This window comes from Camellia sinensis, unplaced genomic scaffold (genome assembly GCF_055761805.1).
Source record: "Camellia sinensis isolate YWXY unplaced genomic scaffold, ASM5576180v1 Unanchor12, whole genome shotgun sequence".
Lineage (NCBI taxonomy): Eukaryota > Viridiplantae > Streptophyta > Magnoliopsida > Ericales > Theaceae > Camellia > Camellia sinensis.
In genome coordinates, this window is record NW_028128998.1 from 3139133 (window position 1) to 3154772 (window position 15640).

Sequence of the window (15640 nt, forward strand, 5' to 3'; positions counted from 1 at the left end):
AGTTTAGATCAACTTTCTTTTTATGCACCATCTTTTTTATCAAAGAGACAAAGTTTTATTGAGGGGTAATGCTAGGGACACTAAATTTTCTACCAAACAAATGACCAAATGTCTCACATGACACACCCATGTGAGACATTTTCCTTTATTGAGTGTTATTTATATATAAAGAGTGTTAGTTACGCACCGTGAGGTACACGTTTGTCGACGTTTGTCATGATTAACAAAAGGTAGAACAAAATAGGGCATGTTAGGGCATATTACGAGAGAGCCCTCTATGAATGTAGCAACATATTTCGCCTCTTAATACACATACTAAATTTAAATAGTCTAATTACGTCTAAGTAGTAACTTGCAATTAAAGACCAAAGGTTCTTTCAACTTCTAGTTCTATGTTTCAAAAATCATATTGTCATGTTAGTGAGAGACCAGTTCTTATACTCCAAATACTTATATTTTGCTCGTATTCAAGAAACCAGTCACCATTGCTAACACATTATTACACACTTCCTAACGGTATGCTTGCTTACTTAAAAATTTCATCAAATTCTATTTGAAACTTCTAAATTTATTCAGAAGACTTTTTTTTTATCAATTTTGGTTAAAAAAAAAAAAAAACTTATTTTAACCCTTGATTCAATGAAAATTTTGATAAAAACTTAATTTGATACAAATTTAATGAAATAATTGGAGTACAATTTCGCCAATATTTTTATCAAATTTAATTCTAATAAAACATTTGGTAATCTAAAAAGAAAAAAGAAAGTATGTGATATAAACATATAAGTAATTTTTTTTTAAAATTTATATTTTAATAAACAACATCTCCCATAAAAAAATAAAAATAAATAGTAAACATTATATTATAAAAAAATACATAACCAATCAAGTTATTTGTCAGCAAAATTTATTGTACTTTTTTCCCAAGAAAAACTTTGAAGCTCTACATTTTCATCGATTCTCAATTTCTCACCGTTTCTAAACCCTCGATTGGTAAAATCTAGCAAACAAACAACAGAAAAGAAGTGGGAATTATAATGATTCAGTTGAAGATGGAGAGATTCTTCAAATTCATGGTGTTCTCTTTCTTTCTTCTTTGTTCGTTATCTCTCTGTAATGCGATTGCTTCAAGATCTTCTTCTTCTTCATCATCAACCACAAGGCACACCAACAATTGGGCTGTCTTGGTCTGCACTTCTCGCTTCTGGTAACACTTCAATTTCCCCCTTTTCACTCTTTCTCTTTATACTCTGATAAAATTGAAGTTCGAAATTAGGCATTTCTGTGAAGTACATGATAGAGACGACTGGGGTTTGATTTGATTTCCACATTACACATTCTAAATTTTTGAAATGCTATTTTCGAGGGAAAGAGAAGGAATTTTCCAAGTTGATATCGAAATTAGGGTGTCATGCCAAGTGTTTGCTGGGGTAGTGGGGTTATGATAATATGCTCTCAGATTGGGAAAAGTCAATAAGATAGGAGCTTTCAGGTGCTGTGAACCAATAGTGAAGCTGGTTTTTTCTTCTTTTATGTTCTACCGTTGAATGAGGAAGATAAAGAAAAAGAAGAAGAAAAAATGTTAAGAGATCTTCAAAAGCTTCAGAAAGTTTTCAAAATATGTCATTTATTGAATTGAAAGCATTGTAACTTTTAAGGGGTCCAAACTCTAACAGGATTATGGCTTTCAAATTAGAAACTTAAGATTTTGACTTCTACTACTCTTCTAATCCAACTAAAGGCCATATTGAAAGTTTTGATAATGTAACTTGACCTTGACCCAACTTATGATTCATGGATTGTAACTGCATCCTACATTGGGAAAACTAAAGAAAACCTACAAGTGACTTGGGGTATATGTCAACCTAAATGATCATGCAAATGGGTACTTTGTAAAATCTGGAAAGTTGATTATGCAATGTCACAATAGGCTTCACTTTGAAATCAAACCGTTTTCCCATGATTTTTCACATTGTCAAATTTGATTGGTTTTTGCCTGTTGTGGATGTGTCATCAGCTTCTCACAAAATTTAATATTTTCTGTGCATCCAAAAATGCTAGATGTTCCTAAGTTTACCTTCTATTTATTTATTTTTATTCTTTTGATAAATAAGCATTTTACTGTGTCTTTGATGCTGTTAGTCAACAAGATGCCAAATTTGAGCCACCTTGTGATTGGTTTTAAGATTGAGTATTCTATATGACTCTACCTTGAAAGTGAACTTTCTTTTTCATTTTTGTTGTTCAGGTTTAATTATCGGCATATGGCCAATACCTTATCTTTATACAGGTATGTGACCATTTCGTTATCAATTCCTATGTTTATTTTAAATTTTGTCCGGCATACGTAGTTTTTCCAATTAAAATTGTTCATTTTGTGAAATTTTCAATTCAGGACAGTAAAAAGGCTAGGAATACCTGATGAGAGGATAATTCTTATGTTGGCTGATGATATGGCTTGCAATGCCCGGAACAAATATCCTGCCCAAGTCTTCAACAATGAGAACCACAGACTGAACTTGTATGGAGATAATGTTGAGGTGGCCTTTGTTTCTTTACTTGGAACTTGTGAATGTTATTTTGGGCAGTCATATGATCTTTGTCTTATTAAACATTCAAATATAGTTCCCACTTCACATATCAAAAAAGAGCAGAATTTGTTCCTTAGAGGTTCACATTCAAAATGATGGGAGACTAAATGTATATGATGAATAAGATGGTTTTCAAAGCCATGGTTGTGGCACTAATTTTCGGATAGTGTTAACTTCATAAATGTCTCTCAAATTTATGTTGCCTTTACTGTGCTAGTTCTTTATGATTTTATTGATTTGTGGATTTTCTTGTAGAATCTTTTTTATTAAGCATAGTCAATCTTCTCAGTCCCCCAAGTTTGTGTTGGGTTAAGAAGCACGGACACTTCTAAGAAGGTGATGTATCCGCGTCGGACACCGACACTCTTTGGATACTTCCGCGACACATGTTCGATACTCTTCAAAACGTGTCCTATATTTTAAAGACCCGGACACTCTTTGGATACTTGGAGGACACACGTGTGTATCTCTTAAACACACGTGTCTATTGATTAGACACATGTGAAACTAATTATAATTTGAACAAGACAACTTAAGATACAATAATAAAACAAAAAGTATATAAATTTATAGGAATTTGTGTCATATTGTATTTTTTATTATTTTTGAATGATATATTCATATATATAATATATAACAAATATATAAAATTATATATTTCATGCGTGTCTCCCATGTGTCGTATCTTGCATTTTTTGAAAATTAGCATGTCGGCGTGTCCGTGTCGTGTCTGTGTTGTGTTGCGTGCCCGTGTCCATGCTTCTTAGGTGTTGGGTTTCAGCTGTAGTGCTGTGCTTGAGAGCACAAATAGAAGACATTGGATATATGAATGTTTAAAAGGATGATCATATGTTTTGGTTCATGGAAAATTTTTCATTCAAGGATTTGTTTTTAGTTGGCAATATTATGGCCATTAAAAAATGAAAGAAGCTTTTGATTTTTAAATGTTGTTGAATGCCGACATAAATATGGGTATTTGTTTACAGCTTAACTACCATTTCCACCTTCCTCTTTTTTATTTACTATTGGGTGTATTCATTAAGCAACCAAGCCGTTGTACTGGATGGGCTGGTCCTCTGCCTTCTTTGTTGTTGATATTATCAGCAGCTTTTCTTGTTAATAGACAAGTGCAAAGTTCCCACAGTTGCCAATTGTGATGTCAATTTCCCTGATATTGTGTATATATGAGATTGGCTTTTTTTTCATGACTATAAAAGGTTAACTAATATGCTGCTAATGCTTAATGCTAAACATTAATCCACTCTTTAATGTATCATTCATTTAGTGTATTAAGCAACTAGCATGCCATTTTCGTATTTGGTAACGTAATTTTAGAAGTTTTCCTACACTTGCACATTCTAGATTGTATTCTGATTTTTCTATGCTCTGATATTGTCAGGTAGATTATCGAGGTTATGAAGTGACAGTTGAAAACTTTTTGCGAGTTTTAACAGGACGTCATAAAACTGCAGTTCCAAGGTCAAAACGGCTTCTAAGCGATGAAGGAAGCCACATACTTCTATACATGACAGGACATGGGGGAGATGAATTTTTAAAATTTCAGGACTCAGAGGAGCTTCAAAGTCACGATTTAGCCGATGCAGTGAAACAAATGAAGGAAAAGCGTAGGTGAGAGCACGTCCTAAATGCTACATCTGTCTGTTTGGTCTTTTCATACTAATTAAATTTCATTATGTTTTGATTGTGCAATAGAAAGACAATATGGTTTCAAACAATCATGACTAAGCATATAAATATAATAATTGCTATTAGTTAATTGTGATTCTAGAAAGGTCTGTTATATATATATGTCGGTCTTATGTTGAAATTTTAATAGGTATATAATATAATGAGGCCTTCTTCGTGGGTGTATTCAATTACAAGTTAAGAGCTCCTTTTTAAATGTTAATCTTCACTTTCAAGTAGTGAGCTTACACGCTCTTGATTATGATCAAAATTCAGATTCAAGGAGCTGTTGATAATGGTTGACACTTGCCAAGCTGCTACTCTCTTTTCTCAGGTTTGTGGTTATCTTTCTAAATGCTGTGACTATTCTATTTGTGTAATATTCTACGGACTCCTATTCAAGTTTTAAGTTCACATTTTGTCTGCTTGTTTGGGAATTTAATTTAATAGACCAGTTTGAGCGAATATCCTGGTAAGTGGTTTGAATGAAATACCAATTTTACCCCCAGTTTCTTGAAGATGCACACTCCACAGTCCATATGATATAGACTACAAGAAACCTATGAAAAGCCAGGGTAGCGCCTTGCTCATATTCACTTTGTTTCATACCTTCTTTCTTAGACAGTTGGCTTGGCTGAATCTCCCAGTTTTTTAGAATACATATTAACCTCATTAACTCTTAAACTGGTCTGCTTTTCCTTGCTAACTGGTGTTTTGGTTTCAAAATGGTCCTTAATGGTAGAGAAATTTCACTTGCATTGGTTCTGGGTCAGCCAGTTTAATCCCCATTGGAGGAGGGTCTGGAAGGGGTACATTGGTTACATACTTAACCTTTGACATTATTTGAAAGTGGTTGTCCTCAGGTTTGAACCCATAATCTCAAGGTTGATAGACTGAGCTTTAACCACTGAACTATTGTCCCGCTACTTCCTCCTTTTATCTTTTAATCAAATATCTATGTTGTTGATTAAAAAATATATATATATATATATATATCTTGAGAATTAGTCTTGATGTGGAGTGGAATATCATTTCTTTCCTTGCAGCTTCAATCTCCTGGTGTTTTGACTATTGGAAGTAGCATGAAGGGAGAAAACTCTTACTCACATCACTTGGACTCTGATGTAAGTATAGACTTACTGGCATTTCCATTTTGCAACTGATATGTGATGGAATAATTTTATGCTTGGGGATGCTGTAATCCTTTTTGTTACAATCGTTGTCTATGTTACTGTAGCTTCTTTTTTATTACAATCGTTGTCTATGTTTCATTGTGTATCTTTGGTTACTGTCTCTTATTACAATCGTTGGCTATGTTTCATCGTGTATCTTTGGTTACTGTCTCTTGTTCAAATTGTTTCTTTGTTACAGGTTGGTGTCTCTGTTGTGGATCGTTTCACATTTTATACCCTTGCTTTCTTTGAGAGGCTAAATATATACGATAATGCTCCATTGAGCAGGTATGCTGCAATATGACATTTCCAAATGATCCACTTCTGCTGTTATTGCCTGCAGGCTGTTTTTCATTTTTCTATTATTTCCTTAATTAATCTAGTCTTCACCTTAGTTGCCTTATTATTGGCTTGTGGCCTGTAGGTATGGTTAGTTTTCCCTTTTTTACTGCAATATCGGTGGTGTCAAGCACTGCAACTCCTGTGGTTTGCTTTGGGTTGGAGTTCAACAAGGCTCAACACAAGTTATAGTGACACTTGATGGAGGCCAAGCCGAGGCCGACCTCCATGTGGAGATCAACCCTATTTCAATTTTATAAGATCGTAGTAATTACCAGTTGCATATAAGATTGGAGCTAGTGAAATTGGATTGGTTTGACATGGGGTTCTAAAATGATATTCTGTACTTATTTTCCTTCGATGGTTGTGAAGTTCAGTACTTAGAATGTATTTTTTCTTCTGTTATTCATTTTCTATGAGAAAGGAATATCAAGAAATATAGAACTAATGGATCAAAGAATGGATTTTCAATAACCTAAGACAAAATGAAAATTCTATGGGAGTATGAAAATGAATACTAACAAATCCTAGAAAATTGACTTTTAGAAAGTTGTTGAATTTCTTGCCTATCAGCAACTGGTCAGATTCTGGAGGAAGCATGTAGGTGTTATACTCTCCAAACAGAGCAGAATGTTTCTTGAACTTCCCAATATCTTTGGTCAATAGTTACTCTAGAGTTCAATACGGAAAATTTTGCATCTCCTGCCATGATGCAAGTGCTATCTGCCCTTAGCCTTGTGGTATGGATTCAAGACACGAGAGTTTTCCTCTCCACTATAAAGTGGCGGTAAGGCTGCCTACCTTCTACCTCTCCCAGACCCTCCTGTAAGCAGGAACCTTGTGCATTGAGTATGAACTTAGGTGCTCCATTAGGATGACTTTGTCCATTTAAGATATATTGGAACGCTGTTTGTTCTGTCAGTTGTACTGGAAATATCCATTTTGAATATTTATTCCGGGTGATCTTCTGGCAAGATTATTTGTTTGCATCAATTTGAAACTTGTACAATGAATGATGAATTTTGTGGTTATTTGCAGTCTTTTCGGTTCATATAATCCAAGTATGTTGATGTCAACAGCATACTATCGAACAGATCTATACCAACGACAATTGCAGGAGGTATGAAGTTCCAAATCTGCTGTTTTCTTTTTCTATTTTTATTTGGATGGCTAATTAGATGAAATATTGAAGTGAGGAAGGGAGACCAACCCAAGTACACCACAAAAGTATAAAAGAGCTTGACAGGACCAGCAAATCCATGGTGATTTTAGGGGAAAGAGGCCTTTAAAATAACTATGGTTGGAAAGATAGCATATGAAATCTTACTCTTAATGGTAAAATGATGGAAACCCAAGAAATCAAAATACATAACTATAAGAAATTGTTGTGACACAGTGATAGTCAACTTTGATGAACATAAAAGCTGGACCTAAACAGAAAATGAAAATGAAACATTAAACCTTTTCTCAAGTTAAGCTCTACCTTTTAGCTAGATTTTGCCATGATTACTTTATTATTGTATACAGTGTTGTCAGATTTGTACAATATCCAATACATGTCATATACATTATCACTCAGTAGATTAGTAGATTATGTATCGTATGAAGAAAGATACGTTTCCATATCGCACCTTTGAAGTAGTTTATGAATTGTCAAAATCATCTCTAAAGAGGCTGTCCAAACTGCAAAGGACCACCTTGGATGGAACTTTCACCCATGTTTCTATATCACTTAGTAGCAATAAATCAGACAATATTCTGCATTCCTTGGTTAAATTGCAGCTTCAAGCATTCTGCAGCTTATAGTCATTTTCTTTAAGAGTAGACATGATGGCCCCAACCCAATGCCACAGAAACAATTTTTTTTTTTTTTTTTAAAAGAAGATTTTTTTGTTACTTGTATTCTCTTTAATATGAGTATCCAAATCATGCGATTGTTTTTCAACATATCTTTCTATAATCGAGAACTTCCATTACCTTTAGCCTCTGTTGGTATCTCATTTCTGAAGAGGAATCTTATGAACAATGTTGGTTGTCAAATATTTCCTTGCTTGATGAAATCTGCATAAAAAAACAAGCACAGCTTACAGCTTTATAGGAAAAGGTTCCTCAAAATTTATATTGTTATTTTTTTTCTTGGGGAAGGGGTTGGATAAGTTTTTTTGGTCCTATAACACTTTCCAAAATCCCAGCCATTCTAGTAGTTTCTTTTTGCATAAAATGCTAATGACAATTTTTGAGATCCATCCACGTGCCATAGGTTATATGAGCTGTACTATTATGTAGTGGGCTTGCGGTTCTTATAAACCAACCAAGATTAAGCATTCCTCCTAAAATAAATTGATCTAATTGGAGGAAATTCTTACTAATTTGCCGTTCCCACCTCATTAGGTTCCTGTCACAAACTTCTTTGGTTCAGTCATGGAAACTATTCACACTGATTCATCTTATAGAGCCCTCTCAGGCAGAGAGTCCCGCAAGGATAAAATCAAAATGCCGTTTGATCCATCAGCCAGCCTGCATGAGCAGAGAACATCTTTAAATTCAAATGGCCAGCAAGAAATTAATGACTCAAACAAAAAGGTGAGTTCTGTCAGATTCTTTACAAGAAAAAAGTGTCCTATCAAAATTCAGTTGCACTTACTTGTGAATCTTACTTTGTTATACGGGTGATGATGATACTGAGGGCAAACGATGCATGTTGTAGGATCAAGAGGTTGCTTGTCCTTTTACACGCATGATGACTACATTTCATGACAAGATGGAAAAAATTGAAGATGTTGACACCTTGGTCAACTACGGATTTGTATTAATGCTGCCATTGGTGGCAGTTTCCACTTGGTTATCATGGTGAAGGTGAGATGCGATTTCCTTTCTGTTTGGTTTTTCTCTTGTGCCGAAATATTCTGGTGTTTGCACATAATAAGCAATCAATATATTTTTCATTTTTAGTCTAGATTCGTCAAGTTTACATAGCCTAATTGATCTTTCCATCTCCGTGGACAGCCTTTAGGACACGATACGGACACTTTGAGTTCGTTGTCATGCCTTCTGGGTTGACCATGAGCTTGTGATTTTCATGGATCTCATGAACCACGTCAGTGTTTTTAAAGGCTCCAGGCGCACTAAGGCGCTGAAGGTCTCTCGGGGCCTAGGCGCAAGGTGAGGTGCGGGTTTTATTGAAGTAAGGCGCACAGTCTTTGTAAAAAATAGAAAAATTAATATAGATTAATCATTCATAGTACTTAGACAATTTTTTAAAAAATAAAAAGTAATCAAGATTCAAGACAAAATATAGAATAATTCTCAAAGCCATGAAAGTGCATATTACATAACATTCCAATTTTTAAAGATCAAATAATCCACATTCAATAAAATAAAAACATAAACACTAAACATCCAAAACATAAATATTCCGCAAATACTAATATATGTCTTAACACTTAAAAACATCAATATCAAAAGAAATGGTAGGTTTGGTCGGTGTCAGTCAATCATCATCCTCAACATCAATGGCAAGCAAACTATCATCTTCTTCTCCATCAGTTGATTTGGATCCCTCAACATCTTTCTTCTCTGTGTCATCTGAGCCTGCTTCCTCTTCATCTATTAATTGAAGTGGAGTCAATGTTGATGATTTAGATATCCTCGGTTGTGCCTTTGAGCGTGAACTTGTTGCTCTATTTGCATGGCTACTTTTTTCTACTCCAGAAGCTCTAGCAACAGTGGCCCACGTCAAGCCATCATCATCATCATCATCATCATCATCATCATCATCATCAAACACAGGCTCATTATCTTCATCTAATTCTCCATCCATCCTCCCAAGCAACCACTCATTGCTTTCATCAATATTTTGCAAAGATATGGGATCAAGAGTGTTGCGCATGTCATACCTAAATCTCAATGTTCTATTGTATTTGACATACACTAAATCATTGAGACGTTGTTGTTCCAATCTATTTCTTTTCTTGCTATGAAGCTGCAAGTATTAAAAAGATATTAAATTCTATATAATGAGAATAAAAAATATTTGAATTGAACAAAAAATTAGTTAGAATGTTAAATACTCACATGTTCGAATACACTCCAATTTCGTTCACAACCCGATGAACTACATGTTAGACTAAGGACTTTTATGGCAAAAGTTAACAAGTTTGGAGTATAAGAACCATATGATGCCCACCAATCAGCTGCGATAATCTACTAGTTAGAAATAATTGTTACCAAGTATTAAGTTTTACTAAAAGTATTACTAAAAATAAACTCTATGAGTCTATAATATATTACTTGGTGCTCTTGTATTTCTTTGCCTAATCGCAACAGACTTGCCAAAAAGACTCTCAGCCTTCGTATAAATACTCATCTCATTAGTGATCAAATCTTGAACAGTGATATCTGGGACCAACCTTTGCATGCATTCATAAAACCCATTCATCACTTCATGATCTCTTTGCACCTCTAACGCTTTTGGGTAAAAGAATTCTGGGTTAAGAAAATGCGCAGCTGCATGTAAAGGCCGATGCAATTGGACATCCCATCTTTTGTCGATGATTTCAAAGATTTCATTATACTTCTCTTCTTTATGATCAAATGAACTTGCAATGCATTCTTTTGCCCTATCCATTGCCTCATAAATGTATCCCATGGGAGGTTTCTTTTCGGTATCAATCAATCTAAGCACTTTGACAAGAGGACCCGAGACCTTAAGGGCAAACACAACAGTATTCCAAAATGAAGGCATCAACAAAGTTTGTGCTATTCTTTTACCTTGTGGCTCCTTTGCCCATTTGCTTGAGGTCTAGTCTTCGGAGGTGGCCGTCTTTCTCAAATTGTTTTTTTGTTGATGCATCCTAGACAAAGTCAAAAAGGCGGTTGCAAATATGATTTTTGCAGGCTTGATCAAATTCTTCAAATTTGTATAGCGCCTCATCATGTTTAGCAACGTAGGCCGATTGTAAATGTAGCCATGTACTGCAATACCCCTTTCAAATGTCTTTTTCAGTCTAGGTATCTTGAAAATGTCTTCTAACATCAAGTCCAAACAATGAGCAGCACATGGTGTCCAATACAAGTGTTCATACTTAGCTTTCAAAAACCTCCCTATAATGTAACAATAATGAAGAATTATTATTTTCAAGTTTTTAAATTTTAAATACAAAACAAACTATGAGTAAACAATTTTGATGTAAGGAATGAAGAAATATTCTTACCCGCCAACACATTAGCTGCAGCAGTATCAGTGATAACTTGCACCACATTCTCTTTTCCAACTTTCTCCACAAACTTGTCCAGTAATTCAAATAGTTTTTGCCCATCCTTTGAATAGTTAGAAGCATCAACCGACTCAACAAACATGGTTCCTCTTGGACAATTAACTAAAAAGTTAATCAATGTCCTTCCTCTCTTATCAGTCCAACCATCAGCCATTATGGAACACCCGTATTTTGCACAATCCTCTTTATAATACTTCATCAAATCTTTAGTATGTTTCACTTCTTTTTTGAGTTAGGTAACCCGCACTTCATGGTAAGTCGGTGGCTTCATACTAGGACCATATTGGCCAATGGCTTCAATCATTAGTCCAAAACTCTCATAATTTACTGCATTAAAAGGGATACGAGCATCATACATCCACCTTGCAAATCTTTGTAGTGCCCGAGCTCTCATTTCTTTTTTGTAGGGGTCATTTGTATCAATTTTAGTTTGTTTCCCTTTTGTTTGGTCTTTTCGATTTTTCACCACTGATTCAGGATTGGGTGTGAAGTAAACATCCATAGGCCCTTTTCTCTTTGGCATTTTTGATTTGGATTTGGATTTGGATGACCCTTGGCTACTACTTGTCAACTTGCGGTGTTGATTGACATTGATCTCAACGACATCTTCATCTTCATCTTCATCTTCATCTTCCATGTCCATGTCATCGAAATCAGGCAACATGTTCATTTCTTCTTGTTGTGTCTTTTTTTAAGCCATGAACTCTCTAATCTCTTCTCTTACATGAGAAGGACACTTCGGGTAAGTAGTAACATTCCTATAACCTCCCGCAAGGTGTTGTTTCACCCGATAAACACCTCCATTTGATATTTTACCACAAAAATTACACTCAAACTTGTTTAAATTATTCTCCTCCACCATATGGGCATATTGCCACGCCGGATCTTTTCTATTACTTTCCGATGTCATTTTCTACTTAGTACTTACTACACAACACAAAAAATAAATAACAGAAAAATAATTTCAGTATAATGAATGTAATGTATGTTATGTGATGAATATGAATTAATTAATGTATGTAATGTATGAATCAATTTTCTATTTTTTTAATTAATGATGAATTAATTAATTAATGTACATTACATTCCATTACATTCATTCCTATGTTACATTATTTTTTCTATTAATGTATGTAATGTAATGTATGTAATGTATGAATTAATTAATGTTATGATTCAATTTTCTATTTTTTTAATTAACTTATGAATCAATTTTCCATTTTTTTAATTAATGATGAATTAATTAATTAATGTACATTACATTCCATTACATTCATTCCTATGTTACATTATTTTTTCTATTAATGTATGAATTAATTAATGTATGTAATGTAATGTATGAATTAATTAATGTTATGATTCAATTTTCTATTTTTTTAATTAACTTATGAATCAATTTTCTATTTTTTTAATTAATGATGAATTAATTAATGTTATGATTCAATGTATGTAATGTAATGTATGTAATGTATGAATTAATTAACTTATGAATCAATTTTCTATTTTTTTAATTAATGATGAATTAATTAATTTCAGTATAATGATGAATCAATTTCAGTATAATCATAATGAATGTAATGTATCTATTTTTTTTATTTATGTATGTATGAATTAATTAATTTATTTATTTGTTTATGTAATAATCATAATGAATGTATAAAAATAGATCCACTGAAGAAAAAATAGAAAAAAATAGACTCAACTCAAATAATTGAAAAAAAAAAAAAAAAAAAAGAAGCAAAACAAAAAACAGAGGAGACAAAAAACAAGAAGTCGAAGTCGAAGGCAAAAAAAAGAAAAGGAAAAAAAAAAAAAAAAATGAAAGTCGAACCAGTGTCGAAGACGAAGAAGAAGAAGAAGGTAAGAGAGTGTCGAACCTACGAAGCCGAAGTCGATCCAGTGTCGCTGTCGAAGTCCAGCTCTTATGTCGCAGTCGTAGTTGCAGACGAAGTCCAGCTCCAGCAGCTCGAACTCCATTGCGAGGCGAAAGAGGAAAGACGACTTCGATTAGGGTTCATCTGAGTCCTATTTGGCTCATATGGTACATGAGTTCTAATCCTCTGTGATTACGAGCCATTTGAAAGGTTCATCTGAGTCGTTAGATCAGATCTACAGATTAAACACTCAGTCGCGCCTAGGCGAGGGCCTTGCGCCTCTCTCGCCTTGCTCAAGTCGTGGCTAAGGCGCTCACCTGGCTTAAGTCGCCTCGCCTGGTACCTGTACAGGCGCAGATGGTGCGCCTCGACTTGCCTTGTGCCTAGGTGCGACTTTGACAACACTGAACCACGTTTAGGGTTGCAAATGAATAGAATTGTTTGTAAACAGACTTGAGTTCGGCTCAGTAAGAGCTTGTTCGAACTCGGTTCATTAATTTTTTTTTGTGTTCGAGCTCGAACTCGAACTTGAACTCGAGCTCGAGCTCGAGCTCGTTAGATTTTTAATAAACAAACCCAAATATGCTAAAGCTCGACTTATAAGCTCGGCTCGTTAGCTGGTTTGTTTAACATTTATTATTTATATATTAAATAATGTAAAAATATGTATAAAAAATAAGATAAATATGTTATTTATATATTTAAAAAATATAAATGTAAAATAATAGTTAATTATAGATAGTACATTTACATAATAGTGGTGATAGATATTATTATTTTGGTAAAATGTTGTCTTTTTTTAGTATGTTTATATGGTTGTATATATAATTATCTAATCGAAATTTTAATTGTAACTTTAGTCTCATACACAAGTATGAATTTAAAATTTTTTTGCTCGTTAAGGCTCGAGCTTGAGTCAAGCCTAAGTCAACTCAGCTCGAGCTCAGTTTGTTAAATTTTTATGAAGAGCTCCAACTCATTAAAATTTTAATAAATAAAGTCCAAATAGCTCGGCTCGGCTCAGCTCGTTTGCTGCCCTAACCACATCTACCACCCTTTCCTGGACCATTTATATTCTGGTGTTTGCACATAAATAAGCAATCAATATATTTTCCATTTTTAGTCCAAATTCATCAAATTTACATGGCCGAATTGGATCTTTCCATCTCCTTGGTATTTGTTGATTTTTTTTCAATTTGTGTCCCACAGATGAAATGTAGTCTGCTTATTTGTTTTACATACTGGCTTCTCCATTGATGAGTTTCAAACATCTTGATGCACGACCTTTGTGTTATTCTTATGTAGAACTTTATCGGTCCTTTTAAAAATTTTCAGGTACACAATTAGGAACTACTTTCATCCAATTCAGACTAGACTTCTCACATTTGGTCTCTAAGTGCCGTTTTTTTTGGGATCTCTGTCCTATACTTTATCCGATTTTGATCTATTGCACATGCTTGGGGTTTACAAAATGGTGTTGCAGGAACTAAACAACCTCTGAAAGGCACGGGTTACGAGCAAATTTATTTAATCAGAGGAAACTACCAATCAGTGAGCGTGGGTCATCATAGTAGCTGTTGAAAGTCTTGATGGGACAGAGAACTGAATCAGTGATGCACATTACCCTCAATCTGCGCTTGCCGAGCATTTCAAGAAATGTCTGGGATCCTACCTAGCAGTCATTAATAGCTTCATTTTTTTTTTTTTTTTAATCTTCTCATTTACACAGCATTAGAACTTCAGTTTATGCCTGCCTCTCTCTCTCTCTCTCTCACTCACTCAGGGACTGGACATCCTTCACTAACATAATGTGTTGTTTCAACAGTTTGATTGGTTCTTGCAGATACTGGGATCTCAAAATTCGTAAATGGTTGATTTATTTGGTTGTTGAAATCACAACAGAGAAAATTTTAACATTAGAAGAAAAACAAAAAGTTGGTTTCTCAGTTGTGATGCTTATGAACTGTGATTTATTTATTTCTAGTGAACGATGCCAAATTTATTGTTTTGGTCTAGCTTATGATCTAAGTTTTCCAACCGTTTAATGCTACGTATCATGAAAAAAATATCATGAAAATGATCATGAAAGATTTTCTACCGTTAGATTACACATACAAGAAAACACCACAAATTAATTAAGGGATAGAAAATCTTCATGAAACATTTCATGATATTTTTTTTATGATCCCTAGTATTATTCTTTCCAACCATATATGATACCATTGACGGAAGTTCCTTGTGGATCGCCAGGTGTTTAGTTTGGAGAGGAAAAATTCCCAAGCATGAAGAACGAACACCAGTTTACTAAAATGTTGGGCCGGAAAAAAAAATCAATTTTTTTCATAGAAGAACCATATAGAGCCCCAATCTTGTACATGATACAAAACAAGTAATATGTTTTTGTTTTGTTTTGTTTTGTTTTGTTTTTGTAAAAAATAAAATATTAAGAACCTATTTGCTCTTAAAAATTGATTGTTTACATTTGGATTAATTGATACAAAATAAAAATAACTAAATGTATTATGATTCAAATAACAAGGACTACATTAACAAATTGATTTACTTGGTTTATTAGTGAAATCTGTCCTTTTCTTTATTTATATGGATACCGACAGTTGTTACTCGTGATATTAGAGTAACAACTACTCCAAATTAGGTTCCATATTATTTAAGTTCCATCATAAAAAAATTAAAAAATTCCC

At 33.9% G+C, this 15640-nt stretch overlaps 3 protein-coding genes across 6 annotated transcripts; 1 reads left to right on the forward strand and 2 right to left on the reverse strand.

The window, feature by feature from the left end:
• Positions 1–869: 869 nt before the first annotated feature.
• Positions 870–14882, forward strand: LOC114275504 (uncharacterized). 4 transcript variants are annotated; one of them, XR_014358032.1, is made up of 12 exons: positions 870–1207; positions 2249–2290; positions 2396–2540; positions 3991–4220; positions 4554–4611; positions 5324–5401; positions 5649–5737; positions 6827–6908; positions 8180–8371; positions 8496–8644; positions 14148–14273; positions 14422–14882. XR_014358032.1 is itself a non-coding variant. In XM_082911677.1 (11 exons), exons 1-10 carry the CDS (start codon positions 1038–1040, stop codon positions 8640–8642), a joined length of 1233 nt encoding a protein of 410 aa, XP_082767803.1. In that variant the 5' UTR covers positions 870–1037; the 3' UTR covers positions 8643–8644; positions 14274–14882. The 4 variants fall into 4 exon arrangements, 3 of the variants coding, with proteins under 3 accessions (XP_082767803.1, XP_082767802.1, XP_082767804.1); XM_082911677.1 differs by lacking the exon at positions 14148–14273 and having other exon boundaries at positions 14274–14882; XM_082911676.1 differs by lacking the exon at positions 14148–14273.
• Positions 9136–10532, reverse strand: LOC145814711 (uncharacterized). Its single transcript, XM_082911718.1, has 3 exons — positions 10079–10532; positions 9863–9981; positions 9136–9770 (listed from the first exon to the last, which is right to left on the reverse strand). Exons 1-3 carry the CDS (start codon positions 10530–10532, stop codon positions 9279–9281), a joined length of 1065 nt encoding a protein of 354 aa, XP_082767844.1. The 3' UTR covers positions 9136–9278.
• LOC145814712 (uncharacterized) lies at positions 10447–11404 on the reverse strand. The gene is made up of 2 exons (XM_082911719.1): positions 11012–11404; positions 10447–10955 (listed from the first exon to the last, which is right to left on the reverse strand). The coding sequence occupies exons 1-2, from the start codon at positions 11261–11263 to the stop codon at positions 10590–10592; spliced, it is 618 nt and encodes a 205-aa protein (XP_082767845.1). The 5' UTR covers positions 11264–11404; the 3' UTR covers positions 10447–10589.
• Positions 14883–15640: the final 758 nt, after the last annotated feature.